Below are 25,057 nucleotides of genomic sequence, written 5' to 3'. Positions count from 1 at the left end.
CTTAGCATTACGAGCGTTTGAATTCACCGATAAAATATCGTAAAAACCATGTTTTCTACTTCACGTTGACGATTTTCGGTAGAGGGTAACTCTTGAGTAGTAACGTTGCAAAAAAAAAAAAAAAGAAGAAACTGCTGAAATTTGAGCCTCTCCTTTTAAAATTCAGACAATGATTTTTCGTTAACCGTTGAACCGACTGAGCTCAAACTTTGAGGCTACTTTAAGACTGATCTTATCTTGAAATTGACCCAGAAACGTGAAAATCCGACCACGGAATTCCGATATAGAGCCAAAGAAACTTCCAAGAAGAATATCAAGTAACACTACTAAATTCTAAGACAAAAGTTTGCACTTAATTTATTAAATTCTTCGTGAATTTGAAATTTAATAACCTCACTTTTGGAAAACAATTACATAGTTAAATTGTTTTTATCGCTAACATAGCCATGGAGACTAGAGCAAAGGAGTTCAAATTTCTTACCTTTGATACGGCATCGAAAATTCGTACAACAAGGCTGGCTGACGCCGAATGGCGCTGATATCGCAAAGATCCAACGAGTGGTGATGAGAGTAGACAGAGACAGATATACGTATTCATATGATTATGCATCTATTTCACAGACAAAAGGCTTCAACGTCACCATAATCATCACAGTTTTCATTAGAATGCAATTTCTGGCATGTTGGAGTTATATATAAGACTGCGGCATAAGGTCGGATGGTAATTTATCGAAGCTTGTTTTCTTTTTTATAAATATTTTTAATACATAGCCAGCTCCGCTAAAAATTTTTTATAATTTTGTGTGGTTATGACAGCGTATTACATCCGTCAAAAAATACTCAGCCCAGGATGCTGAATATCATTATTCCCAGAGGTCGTCTACGTCGTTTACAACAATAAATCAAAATTATACACTTGATGCAATTATGCATTAATACCACTTTCTAAGAAATAACTGTGGTAAGAGTGATAGGATCAACAGAAATAAATCCCTGCCAATACCTAATATATGCAACCTAACCGTTGCGTTGAGGCGAAAAATTATAAGTATATCGCAATAAAGGTTTTCAATTTGCTGGCTGGAGAAGGGAGAGAAATTTAAGGTATTCAAATGTATAAAATTGCATACTATTAAGCAGAGAATAAAAGAATGGATTAAAAAATATTATACGACACGCGGTAAGTGCAGTTAGTGGTAAAAAAGTAAGTTTGTTAGAAAAGAATGTACGAATAAATTGAAATGTCATATAGTTGTTTGTTTTCTCGAAAAGACGAATGGTTAAATGAAATTATTACGAATAATTTTCTTTTCAATTTAGTTTTCGTTTCATTTTTATAGAATATAATTTCATTTTGGTTACGATCGATGTTTACGTATACATATAGTCAATTCTTGCCAACGTTACAACGACAGCGCTGCTTTCGATGTAATCTGTAACCAGTAAGCTTAAAATTTTTTACGACGAATTTTTCGTATGCTTTCCAACAGAGATTGGACTCCTTTACTTTATAAGTCTCAATGAACATGGCACATAATAGATACTGAATAAAGAATACTTGCACGTAGTCAATATCTGTTGCTTCTCGAATATATAATCTGTCCAACGTTATTCGGCACAGCGGTTCATTCGCAAAGGGAAACAATTTATGTTCAACACGATGCGTCGATCATGTGTGTTTTATGCAAAAAAAAAACGCATACGCAGCTCACTCTACGTTTGGCGAGAATTTTCCACTCCAAAAATTTCAAGAGCGTGTTTCAGTGCTTAGAGATCTGTGACGCAGATATTTTATTTGCCCCTTCGACGGAGATCCAATTTTTTCTACTTGTGTTATTTTGCGCTTCGAATTTTCTTCTAACCAGACCGTACCGATTGAACGCAAAGTTTAGCTGTAAATCCTGGTAAACGTGATCTTCTTAATTTTTGTTCGTGGGTTTGCGATCTGCGTTACAAGGGTGGGAATTTAAATAAGAAGGACAATCCGTGGGCAGGTAGGACTAAGCAGCGGAACTGGCAATCCCTTCAGGACAGGCGTTGTCTTAGAATAAGTACCTTTACCGGATAATCGTAGACGCATTAACGATTTTGCTTAACTATCCGGACGCTGGACGTTGGGGGAAAGCTGCTGGCGCATAGTTCTTAAGACGTTCCACTTTTCCGTAATTATTACCTGGCAACCGAAATTCTCACTGCAGTAAAGCTCTTGTTCCTGGAACCAGGAAATCTGCAAGGCGCTGTTCCAACCACTTGCTTGTATATTTGTATTTCATTTTTACAATTTACATTCACTTTTAACGATACAGTGATTCGGTATTGTAAGGTATTATTTTTTACGGAACAAGAAACGTGTTATTATAATAAAACAGACAACTACCAATGAACAGATTCATCGTGCAAATTGTGAGATTAACGGTGACAGATTTTTTAACGAATTTAACAATATTGTTCAACACAACTGGTGTTTCGATATTCGCATTCCATTACAATTTTCTACAGAAAATACAACGAAATGAAATTTCTTTCAGGGTATAATAAATATCGAATCGTTTTTCTTTCCATTGAATTGTTCCTCGTTGCGGGCAAGAGAATCGTTTGAAGTTTATTAAAAAAAAAATTTCAAACGCCTTCTCCCCCAAATTTTGTGGGTAAATCAAATCCGATGACGATCGTTTTTTGCTTCGCTTCTTTCTCTTCCTTTGTCCTATATTCGCAGTTCTGGTTTTGAAAGGGTGAGAAAATGTTGAAAAACTGATATTTCAACGATTCTCTCTAAATTACCTTATAATAAAAACTGCGCAACTCGCATGACGGAGTGAATATTCCCACTGAGAAAAATTTCGTTTGTTACAGTAACTAGAAAAATTCAGCAAAACAGGTATCGTTTAAAAAAAGTGTTTGAATATTGTTGGAATTACGAAAAACGAGGTACGCCTAACCATTTTGCGCTATCGTCGATCCTTTTTTGGCAATTGCAACGCAAAATCAGCTTCTTCGGTTTACTCTACTTTTTCAGCTAAGCAAGGCTTTGACGTCGATTTATTCTTGCACAAGCATTAAATTTTGAAAAAAATGAAATTAGTTAAGGACTGAGCTCTCTCATCGGCAATCTTTAAAAACGAACTTTACCACTTCAAACGTGAATAAAATCACTCAAAGTTTCTAGAGTGAATTCTCACTCTCGGGCATCAAGAGACTTTGATCCGTGGTGTCTGATTGACAATGAGAGATTAATTTAAAAAAAAAAAAAAAAATATCAAAAATTCCACGCGCATGGATTTTCCGAGTGGTTTGAATATCGCGGACGAAATTTCGGACGGATAGAAAATTGTCGGGTCCGTTCCCCCGAGATGCACGGCTATCTTTGCCTCCACCAAGCGGGGCAAGGTACACTCCGCCCATATTTAACCTGGCTTATATTCAACCCCGAGTAAAATGGGTGGTGAACGGGGTGGGGGAACTACGTGAAAATCCCACAGCCGGATTGGCTGGTTTCGCGATATGGCGGCGTCAGGGTTTCCAGGGTGGGGCGACAGGGCGCGATATTAGGGGATGATTTAACGGTTAGAATTTTAGTTCACGTTGCGACGTCGCTCCGTGGAGTTGACGAGGGTGAATCAGTCGCTCCTCGGAATCTCGATAGAGATTGTGAAATTAACAGTTGAAAAAAAAAAAAAAAAAACAAAACAAATTAAATTCCACAAAAAGTTTGCTCAAAGTTTTCGTTTTTAACTTTGGCGAGTTTCGCTAGCGTGTTTTATCGTACGAACGATTGGATGTAAAATTATAAAACATATACCTGGGAACTTAAAAAAAAAAAAAAAAAAAAAAACAAATTTCCACCAAACCGAGTTACCGGAGAAAGTTTCGAACAGTGACTTTATATACAAATATTACACACGCAAACACTTTTTGTGCATCTGAAATATAGTCGTAAACTCGTCATGGCTCAGACGTATAATCATCAGAAGAGGAACAATGTGTACAGCATCGATCAAATTCTGGGCCATGCGAAAGAAGAAGGTAAGACTGTTACAAACGTGTACATATTTAAGTATATTTGTAACGTCAGATCTTGGGATCAATTGATTTTTTCATTCTCATGCGAAAGGAAGCAAATTTTGGCAAAAATTAAGTAACCAAACGGAATCTAAACGATTCGAAAAATTTCGAATTTTTTTTTCATTTTTTTCTTCCGTTGTTGTTGTTTTTTTTTTTTTTGTTCTCTACACCTTCTCACGCACGAGGTTCGATGAGATTTTGAATTTTCTCAAACGGAAAACGTAGACGTATATTTGGACGAAATTTCGTGCGTGCGCAGGTTGAGGATTAGCGACCCACTTTGCTTCTGACCCGTCATTAGGGAAATTTCTAAGTGAATAAAGGGGGCCCGGTGGTTACCTTAAGGACGTTTGGAAAATGAGCTGTCGAAATTTGAAAGTTAAAAGAATAATAAATATATCCTCTTTCACGCTTAGCCTAATAGTTTTCGGTGACTGTCGGTACATCCGTGGGTATAGGAGCTGTGCATAATCCGGAAATAGGAAGCTAGGAGAACAGTAAGCCGCCTGCGTGTTGTTATGGGTATGGTTATGGGTAATTATGAGGAACGTTGGAAATACCCAGACCCCCCCCCCCCCCCGTGGCGGGCTATCTTTCATTCATTATTTTCATATCCGGCACCGAATACTGGTCCGATGTGGGTATAATGGGATATGCAAGAAATGCTAAACTCGATCGGGTGTAACTGTTCTTAACGCTGTCGTCATTACTCCATGACTATATATACTAGTGGTTCTAATTGGAAATTAATTATTTCGGTAATTACGCTAACGTACCTAGTCATGCCCGTAACGTATAGGTGTACAGAATCACGAGTCATTACACTTTCTCATTCGATATACTTATCGTTCCATTTTCTTTATTGTTGCCATGCGACGTGGATATTTTCGTTTTGCAAAAATCGGTCCCGTAACGGAGTTATAATCGTCGAGTCGTTTATTATGAAAAAATTTTTTTGAACACCCGTGTCGTTCTCACTGGGAGGACGGATCGAGCGGATCGTCTTTATCGAAAGTCGAAGGAAGTTGGAAAAAAGAAATGTTTAAAAAATTGTCCACTAATGTTATTTGGGCCGATGAAACTACGCTAAATGATACGACATTTTTATTATGATACGGATATTAATGTGAGCAAATTCGAATAATTAAAGTCAAGATATCAATAATTTGAGAAAATGTTTTATCGTTAGAACGTTTGATATGACTTAACTCGGCTGGTTTTTATCCGATTATAATGTTTTTTGGATTCTTTCGCTCGCTGATCAAATATCCACGAATCCTGAAATACATTCGATAAATCTTTCGATACGGTACATTTATAACGTTGGTATGTAATTATTAACAAACAGTTGTACAAATTCATTTCTACCCACTCCAGAGATGACTATCTTTGCTTTCTAGAATGAATAAATTGACCCAAAAACATCAGAATCGGTGTAAAAACACGAGACTTCAATAATATTCAGCGTCTTAATTGAGAAATCCTTTTATCGAATTTACGTTATCGAATTTTTTCAGATTCACTTCCATCGCAACGACCGAAACGTTGTCTCATTATCGTTCGTTGTCGTAATGCTCGAACAACATTTCGGAAGGCTTTTTTCGCTCTTCCAAATTTTTCATTCGAGCCAACTTACCCTCAAATTTTTTTCTCGCCTATCACACATGCATGGAAAAACACCTGTGAACACGCCAGTCAGACACATACAAGAGTTGGCTTTGGGTCGAAGTATACGCTCGTATAAGATTTAATAAAAGGCAATAGAGGGGTGATGGCGGCATGCTGCCGGGGTTGAAGAGGAGGAGAGGGTTGGCATCAAGTGGATCTCTCTCTCTCTCTCTCTCTCTTTTTCTCCCCATTATAAGCGCGGACATAAAAACATTAAAATCTCTCTATTCACCCCGGATTAGCCCGTACATCTCCCCGCTCTCTCCTCTGCAATACCCGCTCATCACACACGTGCGCTTCTCTGAATACATGCCCAATAAAATGACGTCGGTCATATCATCCGGGTGTATAGATTGCCAGACATGTCGTGCGCGACTGGTTTATGGAGTGCGCCGATCTCTTTTCCTAGAGTATACTTTTGGCCTTAAATGTTTTCGACAAATTTTCCTCCCTCGGTGAATCGATGTCACGTTAACGTCACGTTTAATCTTTCAATTGAAGACTAGGCGAGGCTTGGTCAAATTAAAATCCACGATCCCATACAAGAGTTGCAGATTATTGCAGATTAATATCGGCCAAGCCGCCGTATCGTCCGACTCTATTTTTCTGTTTCTCATTTTACCGTGGAAGTAGGTATTACGACAGAGATGATCGAGGCAGAAGGTACACACATCCTACCAATAAAAAGTGGCTCAACGTTTAGTGGGTGGATGATCGAGGTCTCTCCTCACTCTTGCGAGATGTATGTTTTCTGCATGCGTAAACGGGATTTGCGTGGACGAAATTAGGCTGCACACGGACAGCACGGAGATGGATTTACGCACTGACACATGTGGACGGTGATTTCGAGGGTGGCTGTACCTGCTTAAATTTAACAGTAAGCCGCTCGCACTCGCAGGGAACTAAATACAACGTAAAAACGGTAGCCGTTGGGCGCTGGAACTGAAGAGTTAAGAGGGCGAGGCTCTGTGTGCAAGGGAGGATTTTGTGCGCTCGAAACCGCCGCCCCTTTCCTGCCTTTTCGTCCCTTCGGCTTTGCCGCTTCATATCGGGTCCACTGCCGTGTTTGCTAATCGCTAACAACAACGACACGATCGAGTATTACCCAGGAAGCATGATCGATGCAGCGTAGTTGGGTTTTCGTTTTGCCCTGTTTTTTATTCTCCATGTTTTTGCGATTTTCGTTTTTTGTTTCAAGTCAAGTTGCTGCACCGGCAATGAATTACCTGGGGATTAAATATATCGCTAAATCCTTCGACCCTGCGTACGCGTCGATGTTCGAAATGAAAAATTCGCCCATCCAAAGGGAGGGAAAAAAACAAATATTATAGTCAAACAAATGCCGATCTAATACCCCGGTGTAAAAGCTCCCGGATTACATGTACTGTATGATATTGATAAAATTCCCTGCAATGCGTCTCTTTAATATACAGAGTGATTGTCTAACGGCCGAATGGTCCGTCGTTTGCAAAAATCTAACGCGCATGCGCTGAAATTCGAAACGAGTTATTTGCCAGGGTGACCAACCGGCGCTGAACGTAACCTAGAAAATTTGCACAGCTGTCGCTGTCAGCACCGACAGCTGTAAAACTTTTTGGGGTAAAAACTGCAGGAGAAGAGGAACACTTTCAAGTTTTTGCCAAAAAATACCAACGTGATCTGTATTTTTTACTACAAATGTACGAGATTTTAGTCTGCGCACAGTGGTTTTCAATGTTTCTAGAATAAATTCCACATTTCACGAAGTATATTTTACCAAAAAATCTGACGTGCTCCTCTTTTTCTGCAGTTTTTAGTAAAATCTGCTCTTTTATTCCCTCCCCGGTGACTGGAACTTGTGACGGTTGGTCGCCCTGGAAAACAACTGCTTTCAAATTTGAGCGCATGCGCATTACATTGTAGCAGACGACGGGCCATTCGGCCGTTGCATAATCAGGGATGGTTCCGAAAGTTTTGTTCAAATATTCTTGTCTTGCGGACTAACTCGAATATCGCTGTTTTATTTCAACCAATATCGTGTCACGAAGTCACGCAAAAGTGAAACTCTTTTTTTCACAGACCTTGGTGTAGAACACGCGACGCCATCGGATCAGGACGGTGAAAACTGCGAAACGGAGTTGGGTCATCTGAGTGATCACCAGATGAACGAAAGCATCAACGATCCACTTGACATGGGGGAAACCGACCGGCCGAGGAAAGTCCGGCGGTCCAGAACCACCTTCACAACCTACCAGTTACACCAGCTCGAAAGGGCGTTTGAGAAAACTCAGTATCCCGACGTTTTTACCAGAGAAGAACTAGCCATGAGGCTCGATCTTTCGGAGGCCAGAGTTCAAGTAACTATAATTAAAACGATATTACGTTTGGTTTGATTTTGGAACTTCAGCAGGGGACGCGTTTTTGCAGAGCTCAATTTACTTGCGAACTTATGAAGCTGACCAAAGATATGTTTCCACTAGTGTGAATGTCGATCTCGAACACGATAAAAGATAGTTTATAGATTCTGCTTTCATGTAGTTGGACTATTACAGTGAAAATCCTATTCGGCTGTATAAATATGACCTACAAATTGCATCTGTAATACTCGTTAGAAGCTTCAGCCGGTTAATGAAAGTGGTAGAAAGTTTCAAACGAGAAACCCATTATGAAGTAGAACAATTTCATTATATACCCACCTTATTCTTATACGTATGTACACTTGGGGACAATGAATCTGAGACGGTTAATTTTTTACACTAGACAGTTAAGTTGGCAACACAGAGAAACCTACAGCACCATAGTCTTCCGAGCGCGAAACAAACTCAATCTCAGTAAACGTAACATAACCCATGACCGTCGAATCTAACCTTGGAATAATGACTTGTTAGAATGACACGTATTTTAAGGTTAGATTCGACGCTCATGGGTTATGTTACGTTTATCGAGATTGAGTTTGTTTCGCGCTCGGCTGACTGTGGCGCCGTAGGTTTCTCTGTGTTGCCAACCTAAGTGTCTAGTGCAAAAAATTAATCGTTTCAGATTCATTGTCCCCAATTGTACAACAGCAAAGGGGGGCTAATATCAGGTAATTCCGCTATTGGATTCTTTCCAGGTACTGACATTATGTATTTTCCGAACGAGGGTTCGCGGTGTTTTCATGTATTCGCTTCGTCACCTCTTATTCAAGCGGGAAATTATAATACGAGAGATATAAAATGCGTCTAGGTATATATAAGGCGCGTTCGTACATGGCTGCATATGATGCGTGTACTTGTACGAAGCATTCTATGTAACTCGAAGTGCCCATATATCGAGCAGAAGGCGAGGATCCGTAGGTGCATGCACGCCTCATCGTTAAGTGCCACTCGAATAATTACTACCATTGTTATTCGATGTGAGCGCAAGCTCTTGATCCGAGCATATACGGGGGCTAAAAGGCAGTTGCACAGCATCATCGACTACGCGTTTAACAGACGAGAGTGAGCAGTTGGAAAAAAAAGAAAAACCATATATCAGGGAACGAAGAACGAATTTGAATTTGCGGTTGGGTAAAAATTAATACTCTTTTTTTTTTTGTTCTTCAATCTTACCACGCGATAGCTGTGAATTGAGTGTTTAGTGATAAATACTATATTCGTATTTCCTTCACCTGATTTTACAACAGTGTGACGATATTTATTACGATCAACGAAATTATGTCAATATTGCATTGGCTGAAGAACAAAAACAAAAAATAGTTACAGCGACTTTGTATAGTGACATCGAACGAATCTATCAGACTTTTTTAAACAATTTTGGATATATTTGAAAATGAAGCATCGATGTTTTAGGCTTGGTCATCTTTAATACTAGTATTTTCAACTTCCCTGATTTCAAATTTCGCAGTATCAATTCGTGGCAAACTTACTTCTTTAATAAAACTTTTATATTTTATTTAATGCCGTAATTTTTCTACTAGCGAGTTTCGCCCAAATTTCCAACTCTCCAATTTTTTTTTTTTTACGTTTTCTATTTTTTCAACGAGACGGCCAATTTTCTCTCTCTCCTGGCCCCCTTTTCTAAATCCAACCCCCGATTAGCGTAACTGGTAGTCGCGTCGGTCGGTTTTCGGTTCCCCGCTAGCTGATCGAACGGCGTGAAACTGCAGCGAAACGGGATCGACGAAGCGACGTGTACGCGAGGGTGAAAGAGAGAAAGAGAGAAGGCGACGGGAAAGAAAGAGAGCGCCGCAGCGCGGTGCGGGGGTGGGAAAGAGAGAGAGAGAGAGAGAGAGAGAGAGAGACGTCGGATTCCGATTGGCCCATTGTGGTACAGCGAAGCGACAATGCCGGCAATTGGTTGTCGCTCGACAAAACCGCTAAATGATCCGTCAGCACCCTCGTCCTTCTCCGCGGCCGAGCTTGATGCACCCCCGATGCAACTCGAACGTGCACCACCCCGTTCGTCAGTCACACGTCGATCTTTCCTTCAGTTTCGTTATATTCATTGCTCTTTTATCCCGCGTAGACAAGGTTGATGTATCAATTTTTTTTTTCGTGTCTTTTTAAAGCAAATGATTTTTAGTTTTCGATCTATCTCGTCGACTCCTTTTCACTCTCTCTGTTATCGGGGAGTTTTTAATTGTTTTTTTTTTTTTTTTCACTTTACGTGGATCTTGATGTAATATTATACATGTATATGAACGTGAAAATTTTTATTCTGTCGCGACAATGAGAATTTGGTTGTTTTTTAGCAGGCACATGTATTTATTCATCAAAAATGAATTTAAGATTCTGAAAATCTGATTAATTATTTATTTCACCATTTCTTCTAGTTTAAATGTGTCAAGAGCCACGGGAATTAGAACGGCGAAATTCATAAACGTTATGGTATAAAATGTCTTTGTGTAACTTGCGAGAAAACGGAACAGGATTGTTCTCTTTTTGATACAGATTTGTTTTATTAAATTCCAGAATAAGAATAAAATAGAATATCATTTTTAGACGAAATAATTGAAAGAAGAATATTATGTGTAAACGAATTTGCGTGAAGGAAAACAAGAGAAAAGCAGTAAGATACAGTATTGGTACACTCGAGTATATTCAATTTATATTATAATACAGCTGGCTAGAAATGTTCTTTCCATCTTTTTCGGAGCAGTTTAATTTCTAATTTGGAGGTATGAAAATGGATTTCCGTTGTAGGGTGAGCGTTATATGCGTGTATACAAGTACAGACGTATATTATAACTTGAGACATCTCGTCGCGGACTTAATTTAACGTAATTTAAAGTTTATTACACCGGGTTGCGGAAAACGCGAAAACGAGCATTAAGACTCTCGCGAAAGCCGTACGCACGGAGCACTTATACACGTCGCCGGCAATTCTGTAAGACAATTATACAATTAGTCGCAATTACGAAACGCGTAATTAAACCCCTGTACCGACATGTCGGACACACACACATACACACACACGCACACGAATCGCGTCGCTGTAGGATCGCGATAAGCGTAAAATTCTGAAAAGATTCTATTTCCTAATTCGTTCCCAGTAAATATATCGTATATCGTATATGCATTATACATCACATGATTAATTTTACACGCTGGATTATAAAATAAATTAAAGTAAAACGAAAATTCATATCGAAATGTTAACAGAGGGATTAATAATGGCAGATGTGTGAGAGAAAAAATCGAAGCCGAGAATATAATGGGAAGAGTTCGGGGCTTTTTAATTCTTCCCTTGTTTCCGCACTGCGTTTGCGTATGTGTGCATTTAATTCGACGTCTGCTTACACGCGATTAGTAGGGCGTGTGCATGTATAGTCGGGGGTCCGTCCGCGAGTCTATAGAAAGCGAATCGAATGGGGTCCGGCTGGGTTATATCCACTCGTTTCGGGGTGGGGTGTTCCTCGTGAAATCACGATAATTGTTAACAATTAGCTTAATCAGGCTGGAGAGCTTCGGCTTTTGTTGGCTGCTCAGATACGCCGGCAGGGGTTCTCATACTGAAACCTGTCCCGAAACGGCTCCTCGTCTCCTCGTGTAGTCGATTTCGTAAAGTAATAGCGAAGAATCCATAGTAGCTACAGGGCGCGGGTGAAAATGTAAAAAGATGAGAAAAATCGAAGGGCCACAATATCGAACTTTTAAGAAAGCGAAAACTCAATTATGGAATTATAAAAGTTTGAATGTCGAAACGTAAAGAAGTAGAAGATTAGAAAGGTTGGAACACCGAATGTCGAACTGTAGAATCGTCAGAATTTCTCTCGATAATACAGAATCGTATACAGACTCTCGATTTTGACATTTCACGTCTTGAACTTTCTACAATTCGTCTTTCTGTATTTTGAGTTTCTATATACTTTCAATTTTCAGCGCTTGTAGTTTCCACATTCTTAAATTCTACGTACAAGGTTTTCGCGTCTATGAAACCTCGATATTCTGGTCCTTTTATCAATCAGCAATTTTAGTTTTTTACCCCTACCCAGTGTACAATACGGATTACAATAGTATACTGCGTAACAAGAAGACCAACAACTTTGGTTGCGAATACGCGAGGCGAAAAGATCGTCGCTTCTTTGTTGCACACGAAATACGAAATTGAGGTTAGGATCGCGTAATGGCAGATTCGTTTGCGAGTGCGCATGCGCACTCCTAGACACACTCTACGGTCATAGAAACGAGTACTTCACGTACGGAAAACGCGCTCGAAAAAACGCATTAGACGTGCTTGCGTTATATAAATACGATTAGTCGAAAATCAACATAGCATGGTGTGGTATGGAAAAGAAGTGAAAAATAAAGACGGCGAAATTAAACTCAATGCACCGTCAGCACCCTTGTATAGTAATTATTTTCATTCTTTGATTCCAGGTATGGTTCCAAAATCGTCGAGCTAAATGGCGGAAGAGAGAGAAAGCGCTGGGACGTGACACGAGTTTTATGCACGTTGACCAAGGAGGTGAGTTTCAACATATAGTTATATTTCGTTCGTTTCGCGTAGATGTAACGCTTTGGAATCTAGGGTGAATTTTGAACCGCGCGGGCACAACATAAAACAATGAAAAATTAACGAATCAATTAATTCCTACGGAACAGCAGAGAAAAGTATTACACCTAAAGGGAAAAAATGACAAAGAATCAGCCCTTACCTTCAATCAAATAAACAAACTAACGGGTCAATTTGTGTTTGTGAAAAAATACGGTGCGAGTATAATTCGTACGTGTATAATAGATCGTATATACGAATGGTGACAGATAGCGGTTCGCTTCTGCCTGCTGCACGGGTTCCACGCGGTCATTAATGCAAAACTTGCAGGAGAGCTTATATTTCCACGCGATATTATTACACATGTACATTGTGTACGCGCCTAGATCCGGTATTTTTGTGTATACGCGCGGGACGTTCGAAGGGTAGATAGAATCGGAAGACAATTATGGTTAATTTTGTTATCGGTAACGACGATCTTTCGGCGCGGGATCTGATTTATCGCAGATAGTCTCTTGGCGTACACCTCGCGATATGTCTCTGACGTCAGTGTGTCGCAATATTATTTGTAAATTATGGTAGTCCACAAGCGTATTAGGGTGAAAAAAAAATTTGATAACAGTCATCCCGACCGTTAAAAACGTTATTGTTATTTTTTTTTATTTCCAAGCAATTCAAGTATTTCCGTGTTCAAAATCATTTACGAATGGAAACCGTGAACGAAGCTCGCAAAAAAATTATTCGAATTTCCCGGGCCTAATTCTCAGATTCCAGGCATTCGACATAACTGGAACGACGCTTAAATAATTCTTGCCATTATTTTGTTCAGTCTGAAGTAACTTGCAACAGCTGAAAATTGCGGTGAACGATTTTACAGTCCGAATAAAATGGCAATCGAACGACTGACGGCCATATTAATTTTCACAATTCTCGCGTCTAAGTAATAATTCACACAGCACAAGTTTCTTTTTCACGTCGTTTTTATTATACGAACTCAGGGTGTAAATATTAACATTCAATTATTTATCGCGATCATTTTTTTTTTTTAAACCTCTGACAGGAAAGCTCGATTTTATTCTACCGTTAAATCTTATACAGATCACGACGAGAATAAATTCTACAATTCCGTTTCGAAGAGATCATCGTGTCGTGGAAGGGCGGGAGGGGGTGGGAGATTGTGTGTGCGTACAAACACCTATAATACACAGTATTAATGATAATAATAATTATAGGTACACGCCTCGATTCGTGCGTGGTCTCACGAAGGGTGCAGCGATGGTAGCCAGGCACAGTAATTCACACACAGTCCAGAATTTAACGCCAGAGAGTATTCATTAGTCGATTAGTATATATCGCCTGTCAGTGATAACCCGGATTGCAACCAACGCGTGTACGTCACACACCAACAACACCGGGCAGCCTTTGTAATTAGACTCGATGTACAGAAACGTAAAAGGCGCATTTAGTCGATCGATAATCGGGTTATTTAGATCCCGGTTCGATTATTCGTTGCACAGACTTGCGGACGCCCTCGGTCAAGCATCAATGTCTTTCGAATACACGAACTTGACCGTAAAAAAAAAAAAAGAAAATTGATAAATCTGCGATAGACTGGATCGTTTTCGTTCGTAGACCTCTCTTGAAACGGCAAGTTTTACTGAAAAAACGTCGAAATAAAAGTTGAACTGCTAATTTTCAGGTGTAAACGAGCTCTCGTTGCACGCTCATCTTCTCCAGACTGCGGCAGCGGGACTTCCGGGAGGAGATTCGAGCTCGCCGTCGTCCGGTGGTTTCCCGTGGTTCATACCGCCGGTGTTTCCACCCCCGTGGGCGACCGGGGCACCGAAATTAGCCCCCCTGCACGCGATCTTGTCCCAGTACATCGGGCTGCCGTTGCCGCCGAATTTAGCGTCGCTGACGGGCGCCGGACTTCCGCTCGGGGGTTCGATGGGCTCGATGAATCACCCGACGATCGCTTCTCAGCTCGGGGGTGGCGCCTCGCACCCCGTAAACCCGAGCCAGCTCCACCACCTGCCCCTAAATCTCGGCGTTCAGAATCTCCCCCAGAACTTGAGCGCCAAGCACGACAGGGACGAGGACTCCACGTCCTCGGACGACGAGGTCAGAAGACAGAGTGCCGAGATCCTGAGAGTCAAGGCTCAGGAGGCGATTCGCAAGACGGACAATTAACTTATAGGAGAATTCGTCGGTAGCCGTTTCGCCACTCGTTTCTTTTCCCGTTCATTCGTTTTTAGAAAAGACATCCGGATGACGTTGTAGCTCGTAGCCAGGATCGAAACTTCTTCGACATTGTTTTCATTCCCCCGGACGATCTGTGAACTAAGGATAAAGACGTGTAGTAACGATAAATCTCGATTGAATTAGAAGGTAGGGGCGAAAAAGTAAAAGGAGAAAAATTTCGACTACAGAGTATATGAATATAAAATATCATACATCTGTACGTGGATTGAAGCCGATTTCTCGATTATTACGGACGAAGGCTTTCCCACCCGTGCATTGTACCTAATATACATATACAATATAGCATAGAGAGTTTTGTAAAAAAATATATCGTGTACACGTATATACACACGTCGGTATATCATGTATCTATTATCGTGTATTACTTGTGTAAATATGTATTATTGAATAGGTTATGATTAGGATACGATTCAATACTGATCATAATATTAATATTAATAATACCGATAATAATAATCCTACGATATAGAGAAGAGTTGAGCTTTTATTATTCAGCTTCTTACCTTTAACAGCAATCCCATCATACCTCTTCACTTTCCCTGACTGATATCCTTTCTCTCTAAATCAGGATAATTGATGTGCCTGTGCAATCAACTCGGCACTGCCGGATTCACATTCAACATAGCGATTCGATTGCTAATTAGTTGCTCCGATTCCAATTTTGTTCCGAGATCATTCTACCTATAAATGGACGGTTTTAAGTGTATCCAGATAAATCAAGTGACCACCGTAACTGCAAATAGTAAAAAATAAAACGATTTTGATTTGTGTACGACATACCGATTGGTTATAGACTTTGAATGCTTAAAATACGGTGAGCTTTATCGTGACTTTTTGGTAATTGTATTCGTGACTTAATTATTCCATTGTATTCTTTTATTATTCTATAAATATACGAGACAGTTTTCGTTCATCAACCACCTACTCGATCACGGATGAAGATAATTTACGGATTCGTGCAGGTATACGGTAAGATTGGTGGATACAATAAGGAAAGCACGAAAAGCTAGCCTGCTGATTGGAATTGTGGAGACGCGCCTCGTTGTTGAAACGGCAATTTTTCATCGCTGATCGTAAATCAAGAAGAGATTTGACTGTCATACGGCAACGCTAAAGGGTGTCATTACGCCAGTTTGAATTTGTGTTTTCGATGCTATTATATACATGTAGCGAAGCGCACGACATCGCGTAATTCCCACGGACCTGCGTGTGAACTTGGTATATCTATTTCTCTGTTTTTATTTTTTAAACATACCTCTTTTTCTTCTCACTCTACAACGTACAGGCTTCAACACGTACTCTCTAATTCTCCACCCTGTCCTTTACTCGCTTTCTCATTTTCTCTCGCTCGCTCTGGTTTTGGCGTTAATAGCTGAATACGCCAGGCCGTCGATACATTTGTACGGCACGCACAAACGCAATTACATCCCCGGGGCCAATTTATTAACGTTATTAGAACGCCGTGCGAGCTCAGAAGCGCTGCGGGCATCGTATGAAAAAATAATATTTGAAAATTAATGGAGAATAAACAAGAAAACGAAAAAAGGATCCGAATAGAATCAAGTAAAAATATAACTATAACACTTCGTTTAAGATCGTCTATTCGTATAATCGATGGCGACGATCAATCGCGCCTGTTTTCACTCAACATAAATTAATTCTCATAGGAATAACATGGATCTATAAACTATACTCGTATCTAATTCCCGACATCGCATCGAACAATGTCTGATAAACTGCACCTACTAAGGAAATAAAACAGCATAAAAAGTCACTGAATTAGAGTAATTAAAGACACGCCCCGGAGTGATAAAGATATTTTCAGACATGTTAGCTGCAGTTATTAGAAAATTCTAGTAAAACAAGTATCGCTATCGTAAAGGTTTAAAAGTCGTTTGAATTGCGAGAAAATATTGTGCAAATAATTATTCAGTGTGATCGTAGCTCTCAAGACTACATTTTCTATTTATCGCAACGTTAAATAAATCTGTTTGTTCAGTTGACTAATTTTTGTTCAACCAACAAATGAGGCCCAACTATCAATTTTTTGTCGCACGATAATGAAACAGTCGCAATTGAGTTACAAGAAACCAGTACGAACGACGATAATCAAAAACAATAGTAGATCGATGTGGATACTAGACTCATTTTCATTTCTTATCCAGAAGTATGCGTAAAATTTTTTGGTTATGGTAAAAAAAATGAAAACAGGCATAACGGCTTTGGGCTAACAGTAACTGCAAATTTCGTTCAACGTATACTTTTCACATTCAGTTTTTTTTTTTTTTTTTTTTTTTATACAGCTTTAAAAAACGATCTTCCAATTTTACATCAAAAACCATGTTGTGTATTTTTCTGCCACGGTGAGAAAACAAAAATAATCAAGAGACGTGTACGTGTACCGTTGACCTCCTCCTTTTTTACAATTAATTTTCCTCACACGAAGGCAGGTGAAAAGCGATCGCACAACCGCGCCGCGATACCGAGATTGACATCCACTGTTGAAGATCTCGGCAGCCTACGGAGGACAATTAGATTAAAAGCAGCGCCTCTTGCGGCAGCTTGAGATCCATTAGTGCCCATTGTACACCACCTCCCCGTTTCCCATTTCCCATTTCCCCGTCGGCGGGGGCGTCACTCGGGGGTAGCGCTCAACTCAAGTCCTCGGGAGATCTGCAGGCGGTGAGAGGGTGGGTGAGTTTCGTCCAGGAACTTCTCCTCTCCACACCCTCTCTCCTCCCCTCCCCCCTATCGCGAAGCCGGGTACTTATTCTCAATAGTAATATGCTCACTTCATACCGCGGGATCCATACCTTGAGTTGTTAAAAAGCTGTGAAATGCTGGAACACAGATACGCCTCCGCCTTCTACTCGAGAGATTACGGTCCCCACCCCCCCCCCCCCCCCCCCTCCCCCGCCGCACCGTCCATGGAAATAATCGCTGGATCCCCTCTCCTTCTAAGCTGTTGAAATCGCCGTAATTACGCTCCCTCATTATTATTCTCTTCAATCATCCCATTATCAAATTCAACGCTCGCCGCCGTTCATCTGCATCCATCGTGTATCGGTGTACAGGTATGTATATATTCGCTATGCGCGATTTAATACGCCCATTGTACACCGATCTTTTGTTTTTTTTTTTTTTTTTCCCCATCTACTTCGTGGTCTTCTCCTGCCGGACCTGCGGAATCTTCGAGGGATCCTCGGATTTCTGCTGTGACCAAAAATGTAGGGATTCTCACTGGAATCGACTTAATTATTTCAAATTAATTGTAGCATAAGTAACAGTGATTTAAGAATTGAACCGAGATTCGTCTCGTTTATAGCTCTCGTATATCTATACAGTTTAGCTGTTCACCAAAATTTGTAAAGTATGTAGTTCTAGGTGAGAAACGAAAATGAGTTACATATATTGCTGTAAACAAAGAATGTAGCACTAGTTACTATTATTTTTATCTATCGTCGAAACCGAACTATATTCTTTTGTTACTATATATTCCCACAACCCGATGTTGGGGCTACAACAAATTAATTACAAGGCTTCATTTAGGATGCGTTCCAATGTCAGCTTCCACTGCTGTCGACAATCTTTTACCTCTTTTGCGCTGCTAAGTTCGTAAGTAGCTCTGCCTCTGTCCTGGGGAGTTTTTAGAGCTGCTATCTAATATGGGAATGCACCCTTAGCTAACAAATTGTGGCAATAAGATTAAAAAAAAAAAAAAAAGACAGAGCTAACCTTGCAATAGCAAAAGATTTAGTATTGGCAACTATAATCACGCTAAGGGTGCGTTCCGAAATTAGCTACCAGCTTAGTACTGTCAACAATCTTTAATCTCTTTTGTGAGTATGTAGCTCTGCCTCTGTGCTAGGGACTTTTTATCGCCGCGAGCTAGTTTCGGAACGCTCCCTAAATAGTCAACCTTTACCGTACTGTTTTCTAATTTTAACAATATTCGAACCGTTAATGTAAGAAAAGTGTAACAATACCCATTTCGCCAGAATATTCTAGTAACAGTATAAAAGAACAGAAATATCCCTAGGACAAATTCCACTAGATGTTTTAACCTGCAACGAAGTAAGTAATTGCACACGATGCACGGCACATCGATCGGCAAGTAAAGTCGAAGCCGTATAATAATGAGGTTTGTAAAACGAAGGCAATGTTTCCGCACCTGCAGAACAAGCGTTGTTGGTTCGCCCCGCGGCGATTAAATGCTGCAGCTAGCTGCTGGGGGGACAAAGAGTTCGATTTGAAAAGGTATTTCGAGGTGCGCCTGATTCTCGGCTGTTCGCAGTGCGGGATCCGCGTATTTCACACGGGGTGAAGTCATCTGACTGTGCGCTTATGCTCAAAAATTAGTTTTATTATAGATTATAGTCGCATGTATAACCTCGCGTACGTAATCCCGGCATGAATCTTTGCCGCGTACATTACGTACACTCACTGTGTGCACACGCTTCATTAATGCCATTAGAAGCCATCAGCCGCAGAAACGATATGCCAGCTTTGCAGCCATGCAAGGAACGGGATCGCGTACAATACGTGGGAAGCTACAAACTACGCTCTGCGTGTCTGGCATTAGCCATCTTGTGTTATTATACGCAGGCACAATGCCGGCCGGATTCCATTTTCACTTTTTGCAGAGGTCAGGGGGCTACTGACTATGAAAAACGTGGAAGGAGTTTCATTTAGTTGGCCCGACTTGCCTTGCGCCTCAAAATCTTACAATCAAGTTGAGCGTACCAGTTATTGACACGTTTAGTAGACCCAATTATTGACCCTTTTATTTACCAAAATTATGAACTGATGGCACGAATTGTGAATTTCTCGACGGTTAAAACCAATTGCTAGAGGGTTACACACTGCAGATTCATTTTTCGGTAATTTTATATCTAAGGATCGATCAGATACAATCAAAAAATGTCAATAATTGGTACAGGGTCGATAACTGGTACACTTATCTTAGTATTAAAACTCGACACTACCGATTGTTACGTAGTTACTTGATTGGCGGTAGAAAAAACTGTTTGAAACTGGAAATCGGCTGATCGGCGATACAAGAAATTCAATATATAATAATACTGGTGTAGGGATACAAAAATTTTTTATTTATTTTTTTCTCATCCGCGAAATGCTTTATCCCCGAAATAAAATACTAGCACGGAGTTGAAGCGAAAAAAACGAGTAAATGAATAGAGGAAATAAAAATACCGTGTTATATGCCCGCTGTACGCGATACGCGTTATATACCGAGGCTCATTTCGGCTCTCAGCTCTATTTTGGCGAAATGTAGCCGGCACTTGATCCCTACAGTATCAGAGGTATGTGAATATTAAAAAAGAAAAGAGATTCAAATTTTCTCCAGAACGATTTCGATGGCGAGAAATTACGATGGCTTCAAGTTTGACGGTAAAAATTGTGCAATGCAGATGAAGCTCCTTAATAAGGTGTTATTATTTTATTGCACCCACGCGGCCACATGTGTACTATTATACATAGATCCCGAATCAAAGGCGGCCTGTTGATAAAAAAAAAAAAAAAAATAAAATCATAAAGTTAGTGGTTTGCGGGGAAAACCGGGTGCAGGGTCGATGAGATAATGCGTGTTGTGTACGGTGTGGATATAAGTTGATATAATAGGCGCACCTAATGCAATACACAAAGCATCTTATCAAAATCTCTATACGCACAGCTTCGGTATTCTCACGCTTTATTAAAACGATCGAACCGAGTTAAAAACTACATAATAAATCTATTAGATTAGCCACGGCGTACGTACTACAGGCGATAAATGTAATTATGTTACACCTTTCCTTTCCTGTGATCGCCTCGCGTCGCTTGTTTCTGCGGAAATTTTAATTACACACGTTTTTATCGACTTTCATCAAGTTTACCATAAAAAAAAAAAAAAAAAAACAATTCCATCGTAACAACAAAAGTTGCTTATATGGAAGCGTAAAAATAATTTCATTCCTTATTTATTCTTCAAGTATATTCTTCGGGAAAGTTTAAGTTCAGAGTGTAGAAAAGAAATGGTCGCCATGTTGTCTGGGTTAATGAAAATGGTGCTGAACCATGATCAGATATGCATTTTAGAGACTTGGTACAGCAGCAGCAACTTTCAGTGAATTTATCAGGGTACGGTTTTCACGATCGTTATCCGATTCGCGAAAGAGCTCCTCGGGTCGACGTCGTCGTGCTTGTAACGGTTAAACAGAAACCAGCAATTTGTAAGAGAATGAAAAAGTTAAGCCACGAGACGCGGAACGCGATGGGCGTAGGGGAGGAAGGATTTTCCGTCAGACAATGGTTCTCTCTCGTGGATTGAAAATCTGAACTGCAAACAAACCGGGGACCGCGCGGATTAAACCGTAATTGAGATATTGAGATCTGATTAAGATGGAAATCGATACACCCCCGTGCATATTTCCTTCTCTTCTCTCCGTAGCGAACACGCGGTTTCATTTTTACCTCGAGATATCGACGATGCAAAATGCAAAATTTTTCAACCATTTGCAATATGTCGCTCATTTATTAATTTTTCGTCTTTCGTGTCTGCTGGGGTCGAAGATTATTTCACTGAGAGAAATTTTTTGTTCCGGTCCCTCGCGGAAAAAAAACCCCACTTGGGTGTAAATTCGTACCCCCAACTCGTAGATAATGCTAATTTCCACGTAAGAAAAAAGTTAGGGGTACGAATTTACAACCAATTTGGAGTTTTTTTTCCGCGAGGGGTTACCGCTCAGTCCTTAATTATTTTCATTTCTTATCATAATCGAAAAATATAGTTCTAGGTAGAAAATGAAAATTAGTTTTCTAGCTATTACCAGAAAGTCTGGTATCCGTTACTATTCTTTCTCATTACGATCACTGTTGCTATATTTTCTTGCAACTGTTGCGAAAATTTAATACTTGTGCAACGATACATTGACGTCAAAGCTTTGTTTAACTGAAAAAGTAGAGTAAACCGAAGAAACTGATTTTGCGTTGCAATTACCAAAAAAGGATCGACGATAGCGCAAAATAGTTAGGCGTACCTCGTTTTTCCTAATTCCAACAATATTCAAACAGTTTTTTTAACGATACCTATTTCGCTGAATTTTTCTAGTTACTGTAACAAATGAAATTTTTCTCAGTGTTCTAACGCGAGTCTTTGCACCATTTTGTTTCAGCTTATATTATTGGGTAAGAATTAGGGCTGCGAGATTAATCAATTAATTTCTTTTGTTTCGTTTTAAATAACGTCGGTTCTTTCAAATTGAACGTTGTTTTTTCTTTTCTATTAATCGGTTCTTTGAATTAATCATATATGCGATTATTCGATGAACCTATTATTGAGGAAAATAATTAAACCGTGAAAATATTATTAAAAAGTTTATTTCCAAAATCAAACACGCAAATGCTGAGAAATCCTAATCTCTAATGGTTTCAGACAATCGAGCTTATATTATTGGTGAGAAAATCACCCCTGCAGGGTTACTTTTACGAAAAAGGTAAGTCCTTCGGTCGATCTGACAAAAAAAAAAAAAGTTTAACCAACAGTCAAAAATGGCGGCCTATAAAAACGAAGGCGAAATTCACCACCCGCCATTTCCGGCGGACGCGATTGAGCGCGGAATGCGATAGGGGGAAAAAATAAGGAGGGTCGGTGTCAAGTGGAGAAAAGCGGTAACGAATACGCGAGGGTCAAAATTGGCGGTTCGGGGATAGGATACCAGTTCACATGATTTTTTTCTTTCCTCTCCAAAGGGCCCGAGGGGTAAACAACAACAAATTTGAAAGCTTAGCCCGCCTTGTCGTTTGGGTCGAGGTGTTGTTCGGATTTCGCCTAGCGCCTACTTTACACAGTTTCGTTGTCGAGCGGTTTTGTGACTGAGGAACGATGCGGTTAAGTAAGTGTGTAACAACAGGGTAGGTTTCGTACTTGGTGGCAGCGGAGGGATGGCGGGAGGGCGGGGGGGAGGGAGGGGTGTAGGGTGTAGAGGCGGTTCCCCGCGTTACAATAAAAGATACTTTTGTGGCCAAACACGGGAAGCATAAACACAATGAGCGATATACCGGGTGTCCGCATCTGTCGTCGTCACCGCAGGAGGTCCTTTGGTCATGAATTGAAAGGTCCTTGAGGTACCCCGCGGCTCTCGAGAGAGTCTCTCCTACAGCGAAGAGAGAGAGAGAGAGAGAGAGAGAGAGAGTATTTGAGAGAGGGATGAGAAAGGAATTTTGAAACCGAAAGGAGAATCGTTCCGTTGCCGCGTCGTAGCGACGGAGTCGGCGCATTGTGTTCGTGCCGTTTTTCCCCCGGAGCCGACCAATCGGCGTTGCTCACCGGCGGAATGAACGTCCGTGATGTGCCTAAGTGCCCGGGAAACCGAATCGGCCATGCGGCGGAGTTGGGTAAAGTATAACCCTGTAACCGACCCTCTTTGTCGAGACTTCACAACGGATTTAACGCGGCGCGGTGTGGTGTAACACTATTTACTTTTTTTTTTTTTTTTCTTTCTTTTTTTACGCAGCTTCTTATTCACACTAATTACGTTCCGAAATCCCCTTAAACGGCCATTAAACCGCACCTAACCACCCGTGAAATGCACTCTGGGAAACCGACCCGACACGAGGTGTCTATAAACGTATACTATACATATACACCCAACACAACCGGCTTACACGCGGTGTGTATCAACATACAAATAATATATCTCGTTACCCGCTAAAATCGCCGTTTGTAACCCTTGTTGTTGTCTGTTATGGGCGCGGAAAATTCGAATTTAATTCAGCACGGTGGGAAACGGGTCTTTGCGTCGGTAGAAAAAAAAAAAAATAAAAAATTCTACTTTCATTTCTGTGTAAAAAGTAGAGGAACAGAACAGAATATACGTAGTAATTTCGTATTTCTTCTTTTTTGCCAAAAAAACCTAATTGCGAAGTGACGTCATGTACAGTCAGTTACACCACAACGTACGGTCTATAACTTCAGAGTTTGTGGTGAAAACATTTAACTGCATTCTGAGCCAAATGCATCTCAATGCATCAGGTTGACATTGCAATGTCAAAATTCCTATTCTCACCTGATGCTGCATCTAGGAATTATGCACCGTACGTTATTGTGCTACTGACTGTATTTCAATTGGCCTTATCAGTACGGTGGAAGTTCCCGCAAAGTGTTAACTTAGAATACAGTCAGTTGCACAAGAACGTACGGTGCATAATTCCTAGATGCAGCATCAGGTGAAAATAGGAATTTCGACATTGCAATGTCAACCTGATGCATTGAGATGCATTTGGCTCAGAATGCAGTTAAATGTTAAATGTTAAATATGTTTTAACATTTAACATGCAGTTAAATGTTTTCACCACAAACGATGGTCGCCAGCCTCGTGGCACCCTTCTGGATAAGGTCTAGGCATGAATCTCTGCAAAATAAGACGCTCAGGTGTTGCAGAAAGATAAACGCTGCAGAACTAACGAATATCTTGGCGCAAAACTTTGAGTTCTAGTAACGTAACGTCGATCCTAAGGCTAGTGTAAACGTCAACAATCTACCATACCTGAGCCAGGCTCACCTGCTCTCAGACCTCTGCTACACACATTACTTTATCTTAAAACGTTTCTGACATTTACTGAAATCATATATAACACGTTTTCCTTGTATGCGTGTGCGTGTGTGGGTTCACGTGTCGTACACGTACACAAGCTTGACGCAGGTCATAACTGAACATGACGTGAACAGTGTCTTTGTTACGATCCGTCGTCATGCCGGCACTCGGCAATGATAGTGACGTTAGACATGACCTTTGCTTGAGGCAGCAAATATGAACTTCCGATGTGTTCTCTGTATGCTGTAATGTGAAGCGGTGCTTGCGACACAATGTTATGTGATTTTGCACAAACATTATGAAACCTCTGTCATCTTGGTGAAAACTGTAGTCACTTCTCTTATTCTGTGACCATAGCAACCAAACTATTCCAAATACCTTATCTCGGGATATTACAATAACTACACGGGGTAGTTGCTAAGTTGCTTTGTGATTTTTTAAATCCCGGTGGAGTTTACCTTCTAGCCGGACGATAAGGAAAATGTAAAAATATAGTTCCGTTGCGAAATGAGGATAGC

At 40.4% G+C, this 25,057-nt stretch overlaps 1 protein-coding gene across 1 annotated transcript; it reads left to right on the top strand.

The window, feature by feature from the left end:
• The first annotated feature begins 3,597 nt into the window (after window positions 1-3,597).
• Window positions 3,598-15,421, top strand: LOC107219164 (aristaless-related homeobox protein-like). The gene is made up of 4 exons (XM_015657266.2): window positions 3,598-4,023; window positions 7,789-8,066; window positions 12,570-12,657; window positions 14,384-15,421. The coding sequence occupies exons 1-4, from the start codon at window positions 3,945-3,947 to the stop codon at window positions 14,872-14,874; spliced, it is 936 nt and encodes a 311-aa protein (XP_015512752.1). The 5' UTR covers window positions 3,598-3,944; the 3' UTR covers window positions 14,875-15,421.
• Window positions 15,422-25,057: the final 9,636 nt, after the last annotated feature.

This window comes from Neodiprion lecontei, chromosome 5 (genome assembly GCF_021901455.1).
Source record: "Neodiprion lecontei isolate iyNeoLeco1 chromosome 5, iyNeoLeco1.1, whole genome shotgun sequence".
Lineage (NCBI taxonomy): Eukaryota > Metazoa > Arthropoda > Insecta > Hymenoptera > Diprionidae > Neodiprion > Neodiprion lecontei.
Note: the sequence above shows the minus strand (reverse complement) of the source record. Positions and strands in the feature narration are given on the sequence as shown.